Consider the following 24,197-nt stretch of genomic DNA (forward strand, 5'->3'; position numbering starts at 1 on the left):
GAAGCCTAGTATCATGCTTTAAAAAACAGGCTGTATTAATGTGAAGCAAAGGACTCACTACTTGGAGCTCAATTATTTTATTTGTGTGCTAGTGGTGCCTCAGAATCACAGCCTGGCAGCAGTTCCCCCAAAGCCCCATGAACTCTGGCCCCATAGGACAGAGCTCAGGCGACGATTAGGCAAGTGCACGAAGGCATTAACCTGTGAGAAGGAAGAACTGGTTCTTATCTATAACGGGAACACCTTTACGGTGCTTTAACAATGGAGGCAGAGCTCTGCCTTCCCAGCAACTGGTAGCAGTGTTGTGTTTAAAGGGCTCGGGGTATGAGATTAAGCCAAAACTATTGCAATGAAAATGTTCTCAGACTATGCTGAGTAGGTGAGGGTTGTCACAGCCCTTGTGAGCTGTAGTGGAACAAAGGAACCAGACAGATCTGGACATCTAAGAAATCCCTTGATTTCCTGCGGGCATTGTAAGCTTTCCAAGCTGGTACAACAGCTCTGCTACCTTCTGCTTTCTCCCCACAGGTTCATACAGCACAGCCAGCTGGTGATGGCAGGCACATTGGTATTTAGACAGAGACTTTGTACAGCCCCTCAGGAAAGCTGTGAATTTCAAACCAGGGAGGTGCAGTGGCGGTATTAAAAGATATTTGGGTCTTAATACCACTGGCAGTGGCGTGATTAAAATTAGTGCTTCCTGATTTACGGCAAGCCATTTTCGGAACACTAACCTTACTAAAGGATGAGAAGAAATAGCAAACTTGTTTAAAAAAAAAAAAAAAGAAAAAACACAACAATTTAAATACGCATATTCACCTTTTTCTGTTAGGGGCCAATTCCTTCTGAAAGAAGAGCTCGCACTGACACCACTAGGAGTGTCATGAACCCAGTACTGGGCCCCAGGGCTTGTCCAGTTTCCTTAGCTGTTAAATAAAAATCCTGACTTAATCCATAAATCTAACATCAGCCTCTAGAAATCAGCAGAGTCACTTACAGAAATCTGAGAAAACATCAGACAGTAATTCCCTCTGTAAGTCAGTATGCCACAATAAATGATCAAGACTAATAAAAAAAGGCCAACCCCTTTTAACAATGTGGAAAACAAACCCTTGTCTCAATTATTCTTCTTACTCTGAAATCCCTCTTGCTCCTTGGTGTGCTGAGCAGTCCTGATCCTTTAAGAAGTGCGTGGGAGGAAGCGGGCTGGGACTTGCTCTTTTTCCTCTTACTCTCCCTTCCCCCAGTCTCCAGCACAGAAACCGCCTGGGATCCCCGCCAGCAACCGCCAGCAAACTGGAACCGCCGTGCAGGCTTTACATGAATTCCAGGGAGTACAAAGTCCTTATTCTTGAACTACTGGCACAACATGGCTACTGCCTTTGCTAGATTCCCTATCCACTTAATTCTTTGCAGATTTGTACAAAGCCTGTCACTGCTCTATTTCAGTGCCTCAAAAGAGATGCTATAAATAATAACAACACAGCACTCGGAGCCCTGGGGTTTTGTTTCTCCCACCCTACTTTTCCAGCCTTCCAGGCAGGATAACAGGACTAGCTTGTCCTCCCCCTTTTCTTCTGTCATGTTGTCTTCTCTTCTTCATTGAATTTTCAGGAAAGGTGGACCTACCTGTGCTGAAGATATTAATTGCACTTTCTTCCCCCACCCCCAAGAACTGAAAGTTTAGTATTGCCCCACCCCACCCCTTCTTTCAGAACTTAACTCTGTTATAATACACTTTACCCTTCAAAAGGTCTCAAGCAATTACGCAGAGCTCTCATCTATTCGTTTGTTGACATTTCAGTTCTCCAAGTTACTTGAATACAGTGAATGCTGAATTTAACACTGCATTCTAGAGAAGTCAGTAGGAGTCAGTGAGGTGGAAAGATGACGCAGCCTAAACTATCAGATTTGTGTAATACATAGCAGGGATAATCGTGGTTGGAAGCAGTTTTTTTAATTTGTTGACCTCCTTGCACTTATGACTATACTCAGTTATTTTTATAAGACACAAGTTTATAAGATACAAGTTTTCAAATTGGGATACTTTTACTCATACCTATAGATATGACTATATTGCTTATTTTGTATGACTACTTAACAGCTTGTGATGCTTCTGGTGCAAAGATTTCTCTCGAAAAAATTATATTTCTCAAAAATTATGTCATGCCTTGGGAAAGATGGATCTTTAAAAGTTGCCAATAACATAAGTATTAATTTCCACCTGTCTTTGGTCCAAATTATGACTAAACTTTTCTTTTAGCCTTTCTGGACTGTTTACATCTTTCTCACCATGCGATCACTACTGATGATGTGCCCATGCTGCTGCTGGCATGCCTCAAAAAACGAAACGAAACCCCAAACGCGCCTGAAATGTCACTCCTTTACATTTTTCCCTAATAACAAAACTCTATCTGGTAATAGTGGAGGTGTTCTGCTAGCACAGACCTTGCATCCTGTTCCTCACCACCACATTAATGACCCAATACAGATGTAACAGCTGTGATTATTTATTGTCTTCAACAGAACTAAGCTTTAAATTAAGACTTTTTCTTAAAAAAAAAAAAAAGCTTTGTAACAATGAAGCAGAAAGGAGATGATCTTTATCTCTGCATTTCGAGCCCTGCAGTATTTCCTTCTCTTCAGCTAACTGTTTTTTCACTGCGCCTGAGCGCAGGAAGCTGCTGTTTACTCACTGCTGCATACAGGCAAATTCTCTGCCAGCAAAAACTCAGTTTTTGAGTCATTGTGTGCTTTATATTGCCACTGTCTGGCTTTTTGCACGTCTGAGTTCTAAAAGCAAACACTGACATTCGTATAGTCCCTTCTACCTTTGACAAGTGTTCAGAGTGAACTTATAGTAGCAAAGAACATAAACATTGAAATGACACAAACAGAAATTTGTAAAATTGTTTCTGTGTCACACTTATGAAAAAAGACTAGGAGAGAAAGAGAAAGTTGTTAATCCACTAAACTGGCTGAGCAAGCAAAACATTTGCAGGGGTATTCCTTGGGGGAGATGACAACAGGATGACAACGACAACAGAAATCAAACTAAAGTAATCTGTTTCCATTTACTCACTTCAGCCCCCAAGTTCTTTAGAGTTCTAGCAGCATGCTTATAATAAACTCTGACTTCATCCACTCCTGCAAAAAGCGCAGTTGTTAATACAATTCAAAGCCCTGAAATCCCTGCAATTTCACTGCAAACTTCAGTGCAAAGTCCCATCTCCTTAGAAAGTCTGGCTAGGGTCACACCACTGCAGGATTTTTGTTTTCTTTGTTTGTTTGGGTTGGTTTTGTTTGTTTGTTTGTTTTTTTAACTAGTATTGGCAACACCTCTTTTTACAAGTTGTAGTTTGTAAACCTATGTATACTGCTACCAGATATTTTTGAGCCTTAATTCTAATATGACTCTCAAATGAACCTTGTTTTTCTGGAACTGACACTGAAACAGTGCAAGCTATTAATCCAAAACATTTTTTATTGGCATCTTATATTCAATAAAATTGCTGTTTGCCAAATTATTATGCACCAGGATCTCTTTCTGAAGAGCAAAATGCTTCTCTCTCTTTTCTAACTGTTGCTGAGTTATACTGGACTTCAACATTTTGTACTTCAAACTGTTTGTGAAATATATTATTGTTACCCAGCTAAAGCTGCAGATCTGTTCAAAAAGCTACTCACAACTTGAGGACAATCCCTCATTAAACCAGATTCACTCCGTCTCAGGTGTTGCTGAACATCTCAATGAGATTATTGCAGAGATAACAGAGAAGTATAGGAAGCAACTGTTATGTTTGGATAGAGTACGACCATGATTTGTGGACTACAAGGGCACAACTGTGAACACCTAGAGTTCTGTGTAAGTCTAGTATTTCTTACTGCTGCCTGCTCAGCACCATACGCTAGGTTCTCTGCAGAGTTCTCCAATTGTCTTCCTTGAGCAGGCATAAATTAGGCAGAGTTTAGGCATATACTGCTACAGCAGTCTCTTACATGCAAACCTGCGAGACCAGTCTCCATTCAAGCCCTTTACCACACCAGAGAGGATTTCCTTAGACCTTTGGCTACTGGTGAAGAATGAAGGGGAAAAATCTCTGATCAACATTCCTTTTCTTTATTTTCATCCACTTTGCTTCCCATAGAGAGAAAGGACACAGTTATTTTCCAAAAGCTTTGTCAGCAGAGGACTCATTGCCACAGGACATGTTAGTAGACATCCATCTCACGAACTTTGTGTGCTGTCACCTTCCTTATCACACTGACAGAATGGGAACGTCCCACAGCACGGCTGCAACCATGGCTTCCACATGATGTTGTACAAGGAGAGCTGCTCTGGGACTGGAGTCAGCGTCCTGCGATGCTCTTCTATGGCTCTTCCCATCTGCCGTATTACAGTGTCAAAGAGGGGTTCCGTGTCAGCTGACAGAGGTTTGGCTTCCGAAGGGTCTCGTGAGAGATCAAACAGCAACGGAGGGTCATGATGGGTCACACCTTCCCCAAAACATGGGCAAAATCCTCTATCATAACAAGCCCCAGCCCCAGGTGGATGAAAGACAGGGGTCACATAATGAGCCTTCCAGATGGCTCCACCTGGCAGGAAAGAAATCTTATGGCACAACTACAAGACAATGGAGGAAAATGGAAAGTGCCTTCAAGCAACAGGAGTACAACTATTTACTAAGGAGACCTCCTCTCACACACCCTGGCACCCCCATCACCACAAATCAAATTCTCTGTGTGGATTACTGACTCTGAAGACGGAAACGGAAAACACTAGAAGAAGAAAACCACAGTAAATTTCCAATGTAGTAGTAGACAGCCTGTATTCCCACCCCACTTCCTATTAGGTTTGTTACTTGCAAATATTTCTTTGCCATAAGACATGTCCGGCTAGCCAGAGTCACTAGTAAGTCATTCACAACAATTTCAAGAATCTCAGAGATCAGTACTGCTAAACACCACAAATTTATTGCATGATGGAAGTAGCAAGATGGCTATCAAGAGGAGAAAACTCATGTTTTGCAGTTACCACGGAAAAAACATTTATACTTACTGTCCTTTTGGTGCCACCGCGCTGCATGCAAGTAGGACCCACAGTAGTGAAACAGGAACTCATGCTCTGACTTTTGAGCTCTTCCTTGCAGTAAAGGCACCAAGTTTCGTCCATCAATCACCCTAATGTAACAGGTAGAAGCGTATTCAGGCGGGGGCAAACCTGACAGTGAACTGCATACTTATCACTGCCTTTGCATTGGCTGCACTAGTGCTTGAGACAGCATATAGAATAATTTTGTCATAGATTTACAGCAGCCAACAGACTGCCAAGCCAATATATAAGTCCCTAGATAATTTTTTTTTTTTTTTAATAGCTGGGTCAACTCATTCCATTTAGCAATATTTAGAGCTTGGTCTAGCGGAAAAAAGTAATTTATTCAGGAAATCAATACCAATCTCATAATTGTTTACATTGCAGCAATTTTCAAAGGAGCTGAAAGAAATCTGTTGAGCAAGGATGGGTTTAATGACTTTAGGAGGTATTTGTAAGTGTCCATAAGTCAAGTCAGTTAGTACCAAAACAACCTCAGCCACCAATTCTTTCCTGAATGAGGCTGAACCTGGGTTTGAAACTAGCACCTAGTCTTTGGCAGGAAGAACTCCTCTGGCCATGAGCACGCCTATGGGCATATCTGGGAGAGTTTGCTCACTAGTTTAAAATCTCAGACCAGGCTTGGGGCTAAGCAATATTTGTGGGATCTCCAAGGATGATAAGAAACACCGTAAACTGTTAGTAGTTAGCTCTCCTATCAATCTCTCCTGTTGAAAACATCTCCATACCTGTCCTGTGGCAATACTCCTCCAGCCAGATGAACAACTGTGGGATAAATATCCATAAGACTTGTAGGTTCATCAATAACTCTGCCTGCAGGTAACACTCCTGGCCACCTAAATACTCCTGGCACGCGGATCCCTCCTTCCCAGCCTCCCATGCCTTTTCCACCTGCAGTGAAAAGAATCAATATATGGCAGTTCAGAGGCAAACAGAAACCTCTTCATTGGCTTGTTGCATTTGAATCCACAGAAAAAGATGCAGTAATACACTGCTTATCCAACAGATTCAACTCTTCATTTGGATTGGACTACACATACTTTAGAAAGGCCTCAAAATGTGACATATAACTCATCCAAACTTAGAAAGACAGGGAGAGGCAATCTCTATTTTAACTTCAACCACAGGTGAGGGTAGGAATAACAAATCTACCTTTGAAAACCTATGTTCAGCAACAGTAAAACAGCTTCACCCTTCCGTTATCCTCCATTTCACGGGTTGCCTGTATTCACCAGTGTTATTGAAGAGCTTCCCAGCAAGAGAAAAAGGAGGAGGAACTGGAAATTGAAGAACTCACAAAACTGAAGAAATCATGATATTCTCTTTAAACCTACACAAGACTTACTAATTAGTATCCTATTTTAATAAACAGAAAAAAAAATTCTTCTCTTTATAGCCATGGATTCCCTTCAAAATATGTGTCCTTAATACTTATACTTCCGTATGCCTTATGCATCTCTTCCTTTTCTGAAATTGAGATTTGGACCTGACTCTCCCAATGCTTAATGCAACATCTCTTAACTCAGAAGAAAAAATCCAAACCTATGAAATTGTACCATATACACTTTACTTCAAATGACAGGAAAACATCTTTTCTCAACTTGCTACTAACAGAAACTAACCTAATGAAGCATCCTGATGCTGGGTGTATGAAGACAATATTTACTTAACTCCCAAAGAAGAAACCTGTTTTAATTCATATATTCAATATGGAAAAAACCATTCTTTGTTAGATCCCATCAGGCTTATGAATCAGTCTTATCATCCACAAAGAGAAGCACTTTCTCTAAGCAAAAGCAGGGAGTGAGATGGAGGGTGAACAGGCTAACTGACAGCCCTTCCCCTTCATAAGGGCCAGCAACCTCCATTGCTTAGCAGCACAGCATCCACCTCGTGGGAGCCAAAATTCCACGTCTTTGATCTCTGCTGTGCCCTGTGGAGCAGCTCAAAAAGGTTCCGAAATGGAAGAAACCCTGTTTAGGAAAATAAAAACATCAAAAGTTTGGGCAAGAGGTGGATGGTTTATTGGTGATAATAGAGCCTAAATCCTGACACACATTGTCACATGTTCATGATGCGTCACGGGATGAGGTGGTCTGATGACACAGGGCTGTTTGGGTAGGTGGGAGAAAATGCAATGAATGTATATTCTTTTGGCTTGAAAAAAGCCACTGTGCTGCTCAGTAGGTTGAAGAATGATTCACGGCAGAAAGGGAGAAGCAGGAGGTAAAGAGCGAGCTCTTCTTAGACCATCAAGGCCATTTGGATTTTATGCCAATCACTGATTTTGGGTGGAATATAAAAACATACGGGAAATAAGTTGTTGCTGCAAGTCATGACACAATGTGTGCTTACTCTATTCTGTATTGAGTAGCTGGGCAGCAATGATTTCTGGAACATGAGAAAAAGAAACAAGCAAATCAGGAAACAGTCCTGTTGGGGAGAGAGGATAAAAAGTGAGAGAGAGAGAGAGAGAGAGAGAGAGAGAGAGAGAGAGGGAGAGGGAGAGAGAGAGAGAGAGAGTATTCAGTATAGGGAATTATCACATTTTTTTCCAGTTCCTTTCACTTGAGAACACCAAATAATTTACAGGTATCAAGCTAGACAATACCTTTGTCAAGGACGTGTAATAATGCTTGCACTTTACTGAAAGAAAAGGTGACTAAGATTAAAGCACCTCTGTATGTCACCTATATTTCAAGCTAAAAATGCAACTCATTCCAGCCTTGATAGCTTCAGTCAGGCAAATGCATTATGTGTCTGATTTTAATATTCATGGAAAGTTATAGTGTTTCTCCTACCTTTATAAATACCATTCCAGCCACCTAACTGGGCAGATCCATCCTGAGCCTCCAAGTGTCCTCCATGATCAGAGGCAAAGTATGTGAATGTATGATTTTTCAAACCTTCTTTGTCAAGCGAATCCAGAATTTTGCCTTAAATTTAAGAAAAGAGACAGCAAGGTTTCTATTAACCAATTAGAGAGATCAAGCCGTATTTCTAATGTTTCAATAATAATCTTTTGCAATGCCCTATAAGAAGTTTTTAATAGCTTAGATTTCTGTAGGTATTTTGGCCTTATTAGTTTTCCTGCTTTAAAATACACAGGTGTATGTGTCTGAAACAAATCCTTCCTGAAGGATACTTACCCACCATCCAGTCCATTTCTTCTACATTGTCTCCATATAAACCATGACGGCTCTTCCCAAGAAATTTTGCTGTGGTAAAGAGGGGGGTGTGAACATGTAAAAAGGAAACAAAGAGGAGGAATGGTCCATGCCTGTTTCTTAAAAACAAACCAAAAATAAAAATAATTTTTGTTATATGTTTGGAATATTTTGAAAGGTTTCATATTCATCCATGCACAGACACACACATTGGGTCTAGACCATACTCACATCTAGTGCATCCCCCTTGATCACAGTTGACAGTTTTCTTTTTACATGAAATGTGGGCAAGAAAGGTGCTTTTCAGCCAGATTATTTTCAAATTCCAATGTGTAAACAGGCATAGCATTTGCACAGTGCTTAAATGAATCAGATGCCTAACTCTGATGCCTTTTTAATTAAATGCAGCTGGATACAGTCTCATATTTACTCTAAAATTCATGTGACTTTTCTAAGATGGCCACTTAAAATTTTCAGTGTATTTGTTTTCACAAACTTTAAGAAAAGAATAGTTACTTTCCCTGTTTTACAGAAAGACACTTGATGCACAGAAATATTATAGAAGGCTGTGCAGGCAGAACTTGAATCTAGAAAATGAATGATCTTGGCTTCCTTCTCAATCCATAAAAATAGATTTAAAGTGTTTTGAAATTTTCACATGAAATACTTTTGTGCATCACACACGTTTTATCTAGGTGTTTTGTAGGGTTTATGAAAAAGAGCACAAATGAGGCTTGTAGAGTAAAGTGTAAAAATTAGCTGGTTAGTCTTGGAGCAAATATATTAATTACAGATTACAGGGCATAGTGAGATGGTCATGTATCATTTGGTTAAAATATATCTCATTTACTGTAGCTTCCAATATGAGACAGTTGCAATTGAATTTTAAGTGCATTGGATATGAGTTTCAAAGCAGTTATCATGACACAGCTATAGTTACTGGAGAATAATACTCTGTTCCAAGTGCCCAGAACATCCTGGCCCCTTTAAAGAAAACTACAAACAATCATTTACCTGTTGATAAATGACACTGCCTCCTTCAGCATGAGGGAAGCAGTCCTCTCTAACTTCATTGGCTGCTCAGTGACATCGTGGTTCCTCATCAGGATACAGTTCCAATACTGCACAAAGCCATAACTGGAGTACCACGAAATGAAGAAAAGGCCACCCGCCAAGGTAAAACAGGCAATTATTTTCCAGCGGATGGAAATCAAACCAGTCAGTTTTCCAGCAGTAAGAGTGAGCACAGCAAGGGCAATTATCTGACTGTAAAGCCAAAGCTTAGCTTGCAGGGCTACATCCAGCTCTGGAGGTTTGTTTTCTTGACAGTTGTTTAGAAGTGTGAAAGGCATACCATAAAAGTAGTCAAACCCATGATTTAGAGGATGATGACAATGATCATTGAAGGATTCACAGTTTACACCTTGATGCCACTTCCCTGAAGGTTTTAAAGCATGAAAGAAATTAGAACATTAAGGTAGACAACTCAAACAAGGTAACATCATCAGCATCTGTTTGGGAATTAGGCGAGTCACTCATTTTTCAACAGAGTACTGATGCATTCTCTTTGTGCACAAGGGTGCTGGGTGAAATCAGGTGAATGTCATACCATAACAGGCAATCCCCACATGGACACGTGATAAATGGAGAAATTTGCAAGATGCTCAGCTACTCAGCTAAGGGTCACATAAGACTGGGATTTCATTACCTTTCAGTGAGGATCAAGGAATTAAGGTACTCTAAGTTGCTGGCAACTTTAATACATTCCCTTCCTAACTTTCAGTTGTTTACTTGCAACTTCATTTTAACATGATGTTACAAATTTACTAGAAGATCCAGTAAACTTTTGGTCAATGTTAACAGATATCTTGATCACCAGACTCAGGAAGATGATTTCTCAGGCGTGTCCTGACTCCATATGAAAACGAGAAAAGGCTGTAAACCAACCTTTGACTCTGCCCCTGCCCAAAATAAAGCAAGTAGACAGAAGCTGTTGTCTGCTTAGAAAATGTGCTGGATCAAAGGACCCTGAGATTTGCTGAGTTATGTGACTGCCAAGTAATTACAGACTCGGCCAGGAAGACTACAGTTCATTACCTCGTGATTCAATGCAGCCACATCTATTTCTAGCACTTGGAGATGACAATGAATTTGGCACAGCTGGCCCCAAACCCCCTGGCTTTAAGGGACACAGTGCTTACCCTACCCACCCATTTCTGTGAAGGGATCCATTGCGGGAGTGCCTGTCACTTGACAGCAATAAAAGCAAATGGAAGGGAAAAGAGAGACTTCGCCAGTTCATTTTAGAGATATTTGGCAAAAGAATGATGAACCTTGAAGCTGCTGAGGTCTGGCCAAAGTCACAGACAGGAAGGTGCTCCTTTGCATTTTGGCTTCATCTGAGGGAACAGCCACTATATCGTGCCTCTTTGGGATCTCACAACCTCATCTGTGAGACACTTGCACTCCATCTTCTCCTCTGTGGGTACAAACTTTGTTCCTTTCTTTCCCTCTCCTCTTTTGTTTCTCTGACTCTTGCCTCCTAAAGGCAGATGAAATACTTTGTATATACTTTGAAAGACATTGTTTTGTTTGGAAAAAATCTCTACATTAACAAAACTCTCACAGTGGACCAACCTTTGAAAAATCTTAGGCCAAGTAAAATAAATGCTCACCCATTATAATCATGAGACAGTTTTTATTTCTTCCTGTTTCAGGAATGCCCTGTACAGGCATTAACATTTTCTTAAAACTCTTTAGACTGCAGTATTTTTAGTTGTCTTGCAAATAAGAGGGTATTTCCTCCTCAACCTTTTGGAGAGGATTTGTATCTGTGACTAACTGACCAGTTTGGGTGAATACAATCCCTAAATTCCCTCATGTAACTCATCCGTTCTTCAGGGTCATGCTAAAACATTTCCTCTTACCTATCAGTCCAGTGGTATAGCCTTGTTGCTGTAGCAGCCTGGCAAAAGTAGTTTCATTAGCAGGGAGCCCTCCTGACCCAGCGTTCCACTGCAGCGCTCGGTACCTGTTGCTGGACGCCATCCCTGACAGAAACAGCTCTGGTCATTCCTGCGGGCCTTTTGCTCTCTGCTGGCAGAGGCTGGGCTGCTCCTGCCAACCTCTGCATCAGGAGCTCAACCTGAAGCCAGCAGAGTTCCTCACAAGATGTAAAACCGAGCACATCTTGTAGGCAGTCACATCAGCGCGTCTAAGTACTTCAGGTAGTCAAGAGTTATATTTCAAAACAAATACTGCTTGGCACCAGTTTTACCATCAAACTGAAATAAATCACTGGTGACAGTATATAATAGGTTTTATTTTCTGCCTTTCAGAGGAATTGTGATAATTTAGTCTCTCTGCTCTTCATCTAAAATGGGAGACAGCAGTGTATCTTCTGTCTCAGGTTGAGGAAATAACTGAATTCTCCTGTTGCAATAATTATTGGCTATTGTAGTACCTCAGCACCATACACAGAAATTTGTAATTCAAAAGTGGGCCCAACCTGATCTAATGGGGTATCTGCCAGTGAGAAAAGCTGCTCTGCTCGGAGTGCAAAGCGGAGCTGCAGCAATGTGCTGAGTAAGTTTCACTCCTTCTCTTGCCAGGCGGTCAATGTTCGGGGTCCTAAAAAAGTTTCAAGTTCAATAGAAGCAAGGTAATCTGAAACTTATTTTAATAAGTCGCCAAGAAGAACTAGAGCTTTTGAACAGTTCCTTAGAAAAAAAAAAATTCCTTTACATTCTCCAGGACTGATGTAGTAACAAGTTTGATACAGCAGGTGAAGTGGGTTGTAGCCGCTGGAGAATCCATTCTTGGGACACAGCCATAGAGTGCATTTGGCAACGCTGAAAAGAAACCTAGGTGTTGTTGGTACTGTTTAGTTTGAAAATAAAACTGAAGTGGAAAGGCCTGTCTAAGATAGGCTGATATTTTTCTATTCCGATACTTCCAACAGATCACTTTTGCCAGCACATATGGACCTTAAATGTCAGAGTTCATTGAGCCAGAGAATCTCTCAGGGTGACTGGAGCTCTTGGAACCAAGACTTTCTCTTCCACATTTTTAACATGTGCTATTTATTTCATAATACAGTGATATCTTTACATAGTTACATTTGTATGGGAGCCTAGCTCTCCCAGCAGAATGGGCTACAACACCACGAAGAGTGAGAGAGGCCTGCCCCGTCTTCACCACCAGCAGAGGAGGACAACGGAGTTCCACAAGTGCGTTGCCATTTCTCTGCACAACCCCACCAACATCATGTGGGGGAGATGCACCCAGAGCATGCCAACAAAATGTCTGTGCTCCACTTGGAAGACATGAGTGGAGGCTCGCAAGATGTGCTCCCAGTGCCCATTCAGTTCTGCTTTGCCTTTTTAGTTTTGAAGGAATGTAATCACTAGTTTTGAAGGCACATAATCACGTAATGAATATGTGGGTCAGTCCACATGAGTCTGGATCAGAGTGTTTTGGAGGAGATGGCAAGCAAGTGGATGAGGGATTCTAGAAAAGCACTGGGTGGATAGAGTAAGGTTTAACTATGCATGAAAAGGAATGAAGAAATTAATGCATGAGAAGGAGAGAGAACAGTAACTCTAATAATAAAACAAGTGGCTGGAGAGTTAGCACATGGAGGAGAGGTGGGAGGAATTCCCAGAAAGAATTTAAAAACCAAAATGAAAATACGGTATCTTTTTCTTTTTCTTTCACTGCACACTGCTTACTGAGGCCCCAAACCTATGTGCATATATACAAGTACTTAAATACGCAATCACTAGAGCCTTGAATTAAGAGATTAAGAACATTTCTTATTTTATAATTCGGCCTAATTAACCAGGATAGGTGTTCTATAGTGCTAAATATATTGTACTGAGAAATCTTTTACCTTATAGTATTGTTCCCATAACAACCTATATCTCCGATGCCAAGATCATCAGCCAGAAACAGAAGTATATTGGGTTTAGAGTCCATAGCTGCACTCAAGCCAAGCATGTTCCAGAATAAACATGAAGTCAGTGCCGTTAGGAGGTACCTCCTGAAACACAACAAAATAACTTTTTACATACGTGACTTGTAAGGGTTGGAGAATGATGGGAGCCCTCTGGCAACGGATCTGAAGCATGAAACACAAAACAGTGGGAAACTTCATTTCCCAGCCCCACTTTCAGTGGGAAGGAGGACAGGGTTTTACTAGTTCCATTTCTTCCATCTCTACTACCTAGATCACTCTAGTCAGAGAGGCTGCAGTAGCCTTTCTACATCCCAAGAAGCAAGGACATAAGTGAAGGCTGTCATCTTATTCATTTGGCCCAGGAATTTTCATCTTGAATCAGTTGCATAGATTTCAAAATGTATCAAAAACTTCAAAGAGCTGAGAAAAATCAGTGTTTCTAAGTTTCACAAATTCTATGAAAATTCAGGTTATGTTCCAAAGTCACTCTGACGTTTTCTGAATATCTTGTCTCCAGTGAATAAAGCAGTTTTAATTATATTTGGAAGGGACGTGGAAAAACCTGAACAAACTCTCCCCTCCAACTCAAGAACACTTGAACTTGAAGCCATCTCCTCCACTACCATTCTAAGATGCCAACCAGGCCCCGTACCAGCATTAACTATATTTAATATCTGCAGAAAACAGACTTTACATTTTTACACATACATACCATAGTTTTTATATAAATATGCCTAGAACATTTGAAGCTATGTGTTCCTCCAAGTAAGTATTGCTGATCAATAGTCTTAAAACCTAATCCTGGATTGATTTTTCACTTGGACAGAGTTATCACTGCAATATGTCCTAATTTTGCAGGACATAGGGCAGCTGCAACTCTCTAGCACAGACTGAGAAAGCACTTGCAAATCATTCCAGGGTCTGCAGTTTTGGTGTGAAGATCTCATATACAAAACCATGTTTTTGAATGAACAAGTAACCATCACCTCTAACAGGCAAACACAGCACACAGGACTTTCTGTAAACATGACTGTGAACTCCCAGTTGTAAATAAGTAACCAGTGGCTATGGAGATTTAATCATCCAAGAGCAAAGTTCCAGCTGGTTTTTTTTTTGTACATTCTACAACTAAGTTACAACAGTGATTTACAGAGTTGGTGAAACCTTGCTTTAGAAGCACTGTGGGCATTTTGATCTCTATACTTGGATTACTCATTTTAAGGAAAGAAGAGTTTTCTGTTTGCCAATGTTGTATCTCCCAAGAGTTACAGGGCATTGTATTAGTACAATGAATCCTTTCAGAGCGCTTATAAGTTCAGTTAGAGCTGCAGGGGGAAGGTCTCCATAGGACCCTGGAAATAACCAACCCTCAACAGCCCATTTCAGTCACTTGGGCATTCTTCTTTCCAAGCTGGGGACAAGAGTAGTGCTCCCCACCTCTGTTACATTAAAAAAAAGAAAAGAAAAAAAAAAAGGGGGGGGGCAAATGATGAAATCTGCTTTTACGCATGTCTGTAGCCCCATCCTAGCACTTTGTTTTCTTGTGGTGTTAAATGCTGGATATTTCCTGATCCCTGTGGTAATCCTGCTTGTGGATTAAGATAGGGTCAAGGACAAATTCCATCTCAGGTAACCTACCATTTAGAGTTCCAAGTCTGTATCCTAAGTTGTTATGTAGCATTACTGTACATTATAAAATAATCATGCTTAGAGCCCAAAGTGATCGTCTTTCAGCAATACATGGAGGAAGAGTGCAAGAACTGCCTACTTACTAAACACCAATAAATCTTGAAAGAAAGTAGAACTTAAGTTCAAAGAAAGTAGAACTTAAAACATGCATATAGATACATATGTGTGTATATATTCAGAATTACGTAGAAAGTTATTCTGGAAATGATAATCTTAAAGGCATAGCCAGAGACTTCCACTTGGGAGACAGATCTCATTATTTAAAAACATGAAGACATTAAATAAGTATGCAGTTAAGATGGCCCTAAAAATCATTTGGCAGCTAGTATTACTAAGTAATCTTACAACATTTGCTTAATGAATCAGGTAAGTGCAAAACATTAGGAAAATACAGGACACTATTTACATAACTTTTATTTGCAAGACTTAATATGGATTTACACCATAGTTGAGCTCCCATAGCTTTATTGACAATGATCTTCTGAGGACAGGTTAGAAACCATTGGCACAGGCAATCAGGTGTTGAAAAAAAACCTACTAAACTATAAAACTTGGCACCTGTACTTGCCTTAGAATTATTTTCTAAGGTGATGCTGCTGTGCTTAGTGCATACCTAGAGAATTACAGCATTATGAGATTAGAGCATCCTTCTGTTCAGGAAATCCGCTCCTCCTACAAGATTTCACAGGGAAGTTACACCCCTGTAAGAGCCTGGCACCTTAGACTACTTCTCTAAGGGCTTGTACAAAGAGAAATACAACTTTAGAACAGCATGGGGCTCACAGTCAGGGAGGAATTAAAAAAAAAAAAAAAAGGGGCAGGTGGGGAGAGAACAATGATGACATGATTTTTAATGGAGTTGAATTTCTTACACGGGGGTAAGGAAGGGAACAACAAAGGCTTAAAGCAAATGAAGCATCAAGAAAAGTGATTCATTTGAGCCCAGGGTTGCTTGGGGAAAAAAGGTGGGTCAATTCAAACAATGCAATTTTAATTCTGTGAAGTAGAAACAAATACATGCAGGGAGGAGCCAGAAATCTGTTCACCTGAATAGAATGGCAGCAATGGCTGTGCAAGGTAACGGTGCAGTCATCTCCTGGTAGGCAGCGATCCTGAAAATAAGTTAAGCTTATAGTAAGCAAGAAATGGAGCACAGTCACCAGTGCGATGTTGGAGGAAAAAAGGAACCAAATCAATCCTTATATCTCTTTACAAAAGAGGAACTAGTGAGATTATTTTACCTCAAAGACACAAGTACTGATGGGATCAAACTGTGTACTGACCAAAAGCAGACTATTTTCAAAGTGAAGTTTGAGAACGGGAGAGGGGGCAGAAAACCACATATAAAGGATTCAAGAGTGGGAAAAGATGTTTTATTTTGAGAGAACAAGAGCTCAGTCAAGAACAAGACAGTAAAAGATTAATTAGTGCATAAATTCATGGGGAAAAGACACAGGTCTTAGCTCATCAATTTTGCTGAGACAGAGTCAGTGTTTGGAAGGTGAAGTCAGACAAATAAAGCATGCATTTTCTGCAAGCAAGGCGATTTATTATTCAATCTTATTTCCAAGTAGACTGCAATATAATCATTATTGCGTACCTTAAGTGGAAGAAAGAAAAGTATTGTAAAGAAACACAAGTTATGGGACTCCCCATAATGGGCAGTGAGCTGAAATTTAACAGTTCACAGTAAACATGATCAGAGCAACAATGTGATATAAACTCCATAGTATTTTCCCCAGCAGCCACTTCATGAGACATCTTTTTCTAAGCTACCTAGAGTTCAATTAAAGCTAATTTTATGACTCTTACCTAAAGAGTTCAAATAACCTGAAGAAAACGGCCCTTGACTTGAAAAAGCTGCTTCTCATCACACCATTCTTTCTTTATTTCAAGATTGCTTTTAGTTCTCATACTAATAAGCCTCTCCACTATATAAATTCAGGTTCATATAAGCCCAAAGTAACCTTAAAATACTAATTCTATAGATTGATTAGTCCTTGCACAGACAAAGGAGACTCCAAATATATGTGGTGATATTAAGTTATTCTCAACAGAAGTCTCCCCAGACAAAGAATCACTGGAAGCAACTGTGGATTTCCCAAAGTCTAATAGAGCTGGTTATTTTCAAGCTGATAGCAAGTACAAGTCTTGCAATTTACCACTGATGTTACTACTCAATTTCAACTGAAGGGTTCTCAAATGTCACTATTAACTAAAAACATTATTACTTTATTTACAACCAGAAGTACACAGCATCAGTTATTCAGCCTAGTACCTCCACATAAAAAGTCATAGGACTCTATAATAATTCAGTCTAAACATATCTGCAAAATAAGGCCAAATCGTGCAGCACGATGAACAGCAGGAACTGGCCAGCACAACTTTGTGTGGCCATGTTCCCCTTAGTTAAACCATTTTAATTGTCTGTAAACCTTATCCAAAATTTACTGTCTTCTGCAGCTGATACTACACGACTGCCCTGCCACTTCTTTCTCCAAATTTGTCAGCCATTAACAAAGACTTAACTGACTTACAATACAATTCATTCAACCTGCTAGGAATGCCACAGAGCCTGCAGCTGCCTCAACAGCCACTTGAAGAGATTTAGCAAAAGAAGCTTTTGCTTGGTTAAGTGGCTGAATTAGGTGGACTTGACTCAACTCAAATAGATTTGTATCAACTCCAAATAGTGTTATATAGCTTTTTCTAGCCAACTGCCTTGTGCAGACCTCAGGTTTTTTTGTCAGGTCTGTTTTACAGAAAGCAAGCCGCAAGCCTGAAACTGCTAGAAAATTAGCCCCCTCTTCCCCGACTGCAGCTTAGCTCCAGGCAGTTCCCCCATCCTCCAGATATTTCACTTGTTGAATATATTCCAAAGTTAGAGTCTATCGTTCTTGAAGCCCTACAGAGAAGAAAAAAGACAAACCTTCACTTCAAAAATATCTGCCCATGGCCAAAATATGTATTGAAGCCAGGCACATCTCATGTTTCACCCTCATCCCTAGAAGACTGGCAATACCACCACTCACTCTGGGAATCCACCAGAATTGAAAGGAACTTCTCATTCTTAAAAATGTTGAGAGATACAGCTCCAACAGAAAAATTTGGAATAAGCTCTTGTCAGCTAAGCTAAAAGTCAGTAATCGGGACACAGCAAAAGAAGTTACTTTCTTGTTTTCTTTATCTGACTTCAGATACTGAAAAATTATTTGCACACGGATGCAAAACCAAAACAAAACCCCAAACCCTTTACCACTTATTTAAATGTAACAAAAGTGAATTATAAGTATTAGGACAAACACTTTCAAGTAACATGTGGAGGTATATTGCTGTTTAGCTGTTAGCCAAAAATAAACACTCGCTTTCTGCCTTCTATAAAAATATACTACACAACAGTATATTAGAATGTAATTAAAAATGCTAACTTCAGCTTGCATTATGGCTCCGGAAGAAACACATACAACATACCATATGCAACACGCCGTTCCACCTTGTTGTCCCTTTCCTCCCTCTCTCCCATAGCTTCTAGGCATCTGGATGTTCAGTAAGGGAGCAGCAACAAGCAGGGAATGAGCAAAACAAGGAAGAAAAAGCTCCCAGCTGGTGTGAACGTAGTCACTTGCTCAGAGCTTACAGCTGGTGAGCCAGAAACAGGTGCTGTTCATCAACCATAAAACAAGGGATGATCTTGCAAGAAAGGCAGAAGCCAAAAATCAGGAGATGCTCAGTGGTCTTTCTTCCTGTCCGTTCTGCACTCTCAGGGAATCATCTGCAACAGTGCTTGCTGCGGGGGGTATAGTTCTTACTGACCTGGGTAATATCAATAGTTGTTAGCTGTTACCGTGATTAATAGCATTGTATTACCACTTCGCATTGTGTATTGTCAGTAACCAAAACTCATAGCAAGCAACCTAAATTGCAATGTAAAAAGTAACCTAAAACCTCTCCGGGACGAGAGGAAGTGGCCTCAAGCTGCACCAGGGGAAGTTTAGATTGGATATTAGGAAAAATTTCTTTACGGAGAGAGTGGTTAGGCATTGGAACAGCCTGCCCAGGGAAGTGGTGCAATTACAGTCCCTGGACGTGTTCAGAAAACGTGTGGATGTGGTGCTTAGGGACATGGTTTAGAGCTAGACCTGGCAGTTAGGTTAACGGTTGGACTCAACGATCTCTGAGGTCTTTTCCAACCTGAATGATTCTATGATTCTAAATTTTTTAGTCTATTATGGCTACCCTGTTCTGGCCTTGCTGCGGCAGAGCAGCACCTGCCTTCAGAGCAACAGGGGAAAGGGATGGCCTGGCCCTAGGCTTTGAATTAGCTCATGCATTTTCACATTGTGATTAGCACTCCCTGGTCTAAATGATCTAACCGTGCCTTCTGGCTTCAAACTACTCAGCTAGGAACATGCTGCTTTCCTTACAGCAGGGACAAGAGCAGCGCACAAGGGTGGAACATTGGAGACAGAAACAGGGCAGACAAACGAGATAGAAAGAGCGGCAACCAGGAGCACGGCTGCTAGAGAAACAGTGAAGATCACAGGGGAGCAACCTGGAGGGAAATTACGCTTTCTGTATGCAATCGTAAAGCCACAGCAACTCTAGCAATAATAATAATAATAAAAGCAGAACACCTGCCATTCACCACCTAACCCTCCAAAAACTGGAGTGTGGTTTGAAACACCAATGAGGGAAGGAAAACAGAGATTGTTAATTATTGTAACACCACCACCCCCCCCCCCCCCCGGCACACTGTAACCCCGCTCACACGTTGTGTTTGCCAGCTGTGATCGGGCGGATCGGCTCCGCGGCAAGGCGGAGGCCAGCAGGGGAAGGTGCGAGCAAGAGCAGAGGTAGGGCGCCGTCCCAGGAAAGCACAGCTCTGCGGGGCAAAGTTCACTGTTCAGCACAGCTTCCCAAAAACGCCTCGCGGGACACGGGCTCGGTGCCGCCGGGAATGTCCCCGCCCCCGCCCCGGCCCCGGCCCCGGCCCCGCCGGCAGCGCGGCCCCCGGGTATCGGGGCTCGGCGGCGAGCAGCGGCAAACTCACCCCCTGCTCGAAAGACGTGTCGGCTTTGTGTAAGGGAGGGAGGAAAAACTTCTCCCCGAGGGAAAAACGCAGGCGAGGGGTTTTAAAAATTTATTATTAGTAGTAGTAGTATTTTTTTTTAATAAAAAAGCCGATCATTTACTTACTCCATACTTGCTCACTCACTGCAGGAGCTGTGTTCTCACTTTCCTCTTCGTCTCAGGCTTTCTGATCTCTGCTTCTAAAGAGGGGTTTTCAAAAGCACATCTTGTATGTTCGTATCAGAGTAATTGGTGGGTGTCGGTCGCCTTTAAAAATCTGGTCAAAGGCATTTCATCCCGCCTGCCGCAGGGGAGGGCTTCCCTGCCTGCTGCGGGTGACAAGAGCTGAATAAAGAAGAACTGTTTTGAAGCAGAAGCTGGAAACACAGCTCCTGTAACAGCCAAGGGCAATAGGAAGAGCTTTAGCGGTAACTGAGTGGAAGATCACAAATCATGGGCAGTGAGACTGTAGGTAACATCATGCTGTATGGAGAACCACCCTATGGATGGAAGCAGGATGGCCATGACTAATGCAGAAGGCAAGCCAATTAGTCCCCTTGAGATCAAAGAAAATCAACCATCATAGTGTCACGTTGGTGTATGTGTACCAACTCTAGCAGCCTGTCTAATTTCCCCTCATGTTATTACAGTTCCTCTGCCTGTGAGCACTCTTCTGTGTGAGCCTCAGTACTGACGGGGTTGCACAGTCTGGCCTGCCATGCTACTTCACAGGCCCATGGGGGATCCGGACCCCTCTTTTGACTGGCTACATGTGCTTATGGTGGTTTAAAAACAGGGTGCAAATGTGTCATGCTGTAATCCACTGAATAAGGGCTTTATTCAAAAAGACAGAAAAAAGGCTAGAGGTTCTTGGTGTAGACATATTATTGCTCAGAGGCCAAAATAAATATTAATACAAAATACCATAGCAAGGTGGAGAAAACAATCAGAATGTATTTACTAGACCTTGATAAATACAACGCATGGATACAATGAGATTCATAGCATCATCAGTGGGTGCAGTGCGTGAGTCTCAAGGAGAACATTAGGGACTTAATTATTTATCTGGATATAGCAGCAGCAATTGCACCATTATCCTCAAGAACTAGAACTTTTGCCCAAAGAAGTAATTGGTAGAACTAGTTGAAGCTGGGAGAAGCTCATGGAGTGGGGCAAAGAAATGAGAGTGCAAGGAAGGAGCCTTCAGATCAAATTGGGACAGGGACACTCATGGAAGGAGGCTTACATGCATCAAGGAACAGATATTAAAGGAAAGCTTCAGAAATACTAAAGACATTTTTTGAGGGACTTGGAAAGAACTAAGTGGAAATGGTACAACTCAGGAAGCAGCAGAAATTTTCTGGGTTACAAACCAAGACTGAAGGAAAAAATCCACCTGTCTGCAAAGACATGGTGAAGAAAGTAGGGGTCTGGTTTTGGCCCTTTTACTCCCGTGCAGATCTGATCATACCACTCCCAACTCTCACACCTGTGGAAATGTCACTCTCTCGAGCCAGAAAGGCTCTTCCACCTTGTCTCTCTGACCACCTGCCATAATCAGAAGCAGAGTAAGGTAATGAGATGTTCGTAAAACCCTCCTTGTCAACAGCATCTTCAGTTTGGCCTCCAGAGAAAGACTGATATATGGTGAAATAAAGCAACTGCAGTATCTCCTGATTATGAATTTTTTTCTTGATTTCTCAAATTCTTTCATATAGATTGAATATGATTTTTTAAGATACTTGCTATTTCGACATGTTAATTTTGTGCAAATATTTTACTATCTCTTTTTGCTGATATAACCAGTTTTAGTTAGCTTACATTATACATATCTGTTCTTTTTTTTCCCCCACAGAACTGAAAAGTGCATTTTTTAACTTAAGGTACATTTTTCTATTTGTGTTTTTTCTCCAGTGTTATTCATCTTGTCTTTATAGGTTATTTTGGCATTTTTGTGACTTTGATATCTTTAGCTTGGGATTTACAATAAGGCTGTTTATTGTTAGTCCTTCAAGTCAATCTTTTTGGCAAGCTGAGTGACACAATTGCTCTGAGTGACATGTGGATCCCCAAGATACAGAAATAACCAAAGACCAGCTTTAAATTCAGCCCCCCCCCAGTCATCCAAACTTAATGGATGGGCCAGTTGCACAGGGCCTAAACATCGGCGTTTGCAAGAGCTTTATTTTCAATCACAGAAAAAACCTGCAAGTGCCAAGAAAGAGCACTTTGTGAGGGAGCCTCTTGTTAGCAGTGTCTTTGCTGCCATGTATAGAGACCCAATTTCAGACCAAGACCCTGTCACACAGTGCAGAGTCAGAGAATGAGCTGTGCCCCTAAGTGTTAAAAATTAAAATTCATAAACATTTTTTTATATTTGAAAAAGTTCATCAACAGTCAGTGCTCTTCTGGATATCGAAAACTCACAGTTAGTAATAAGGTTAAAATGACATTTGTCTATCAGTTGTATCAATATTTGAAGAGTCCCATCTAGCACTATTTAAAATCAGAGCCTACTGAGTATACTTGTCTTGGTGCTCTTGCATATTGTAACAACTAAACAGTCATTGCACTTAAAGAAGACACTTATTTAAGATCTTAGGTACTTTAAACCAAATTTATTTGTTATAGTCAAAATATGACAATTATATTATTAATTGTACAGTTATTAGAATAAAAAATCAGTCTCTGCTCCTCAGCAGATCTGTGTTGGTTTTTCCACTATGATTACAGATGCTGTGATAACATTTCTTGAAATGTGACTGGAAGACAAAGGCGAAAAGTTTAAAACTTCAGAGACGTGTGATTTCCACAGCAGGTAAGATTTTGATCCCTTGCAGAAATCAGTGTGGCACCTGCCCTAAGCAGTACTGCCAGAAGTGGGAAGACTGGAAGTTATGATGACTCCTTCCTGCTGGGAAGTGCCGGGCAGAGAATAGAAAAAGCCTCCCTGTAGTTCTTATGTGGGTCAGAAACTCAAGTAAAGTACAATCAGATGCAACTAATTTGGTGGGCCCATGACTGAAGTGAGCATGAAATACTTGCTAATAGGATGTGCTGTTCTGGGAGGCTGGTCTGCTCCTGTCTTTGGCTGCAATCCTTTAAAAAGTTTTGGTTTCCTGAGCAAAAATAAATATTTATTTAAGTGTAATGTGGACATTTTTTTTCCAAAATGTGAGTTTGCAAAACTTTTCAGTGCCTGAAAAGAGCTAATGATCGTGGAAAATTCAGGGCAACATTAGCGTTTGGAATGAAGACATAATATTTAACAGAACATGCTATTTAACAGAAACCGGCAGTCTTGCTTCAGATAGCGCTGAAGCGTAGACATCACAGATACCAACATGTATATTCAGGGACAAAACTGTTAATCCATGGGGCCAACCAGATTCTCAGAATGTTGCATCATGGTCTCCCCAGCAGAACACTTAGCGTGAAATACTGAAAACTATGTGATCTTCTTGGTGATTACATGCTGAAGTCAAACAGAAGCACTTGACCAATGTGTGTTCAGGAGAGTTCAAAACCAGCTTAAAAATATTCCTAGTATTCTAAAGCAAAAAAGAAGATTCAATACAACTTAAAAAAAAGGCAGTAATTCTTTTCTTCTTCTTTAAGCTTCAAAGATCTCCTTTTCAGTAAAACAGACAAATATTTTATGACTAATTTTTAAATGAAGAGAGATCATTAGACTTTCAACAGCTTAATTTGCTCAAATGCTGGTTGCTACTGTGTTTGAAAACATTTTCAGTATCCAAATTTAGATTTTAGGGGTTTTGTAAGATGCTCTTGAAATCCAGTCTTGAACACTATCATCTACATCATCTTAGGCTATGACCAGTATAAATGCGTCTAGATGAAAACTGTATTGTGACTAAGCAGTAAAAGTCAGTCTTAGCAAATAATTTGCACTGAAATAATAGTGCTTCAATCAGGTGGAAAAAAAGAAATGTGGACAAACTGATTAGTATTTGACAGAACGTTTCCAATCCTCGTCTTGTACTAATGTCCTACAACTCCTGAAGAACCTTCCACTGGTATTTCTTTTCCTGAAGGGCTAAATCTACAAACGGTGTAATGGGATATAGTTACACAGATTTAATTCTGTATAGCTAACCTGAAGATATCTTTTGAAAACTGAACTTATGCATGTGTGTTTATACAAGAATACTAGATGAGATGTCTTTCATTGAACAGCAGT

At 40.7% G+C, this 24,197-nt stretch overlaps 1 protein-coding gene across 1 annotated transcript; it reads right to left on the reverse strand.

The window, feature by feature from the left end:
- Window positions 1–4,199: 4,199 nt before the first annotated feature.
- LOC309602618 (arylsulfatase D-like) lies at window positions 4,200–20,127 on the reverse strand (the record flags this gene model as incomplete). The annotated part of the gene is made up of 11 exons (XM_082336299.1): window positions 4,200–4,596; window positions 5,060–5,181; window positions 5,842–6,004; window positions 7,915–8,049; window positions 8,263–8,399; window positions 9,295–9,718; window positions 11,208–11,330; window positions 11,789–11,910; window positions 13,172–13,321; window positions 15,973–16,038; window positions 20,123–20,127. The coding sequence occupies 11 exons, from the start codon at window positions 20,125–20,127 to the stop codon at window positions 4,229–4,231; spliced, it is 1,815 nt and encodes a 604-aa protein (XP_082192425.1). The 3' UTR covers window positions 4,200–4,228.
- Window positions 20,128–24,197: the final 4,070 nt, after the last annotated feature.

The sequence above is a fragment of the Platalea leucorodia genome (assembly GCF_965183815.1).
Source record: "Platalea leucorodia genome assembly, chromosome: 2".
Classification (NCBI taxonomy): Eukaryota; Metazoa; Chordata; class Aves; order Pelecaniformes; family Threskiornithidae; genus Platalea; species Platalea leucorodia.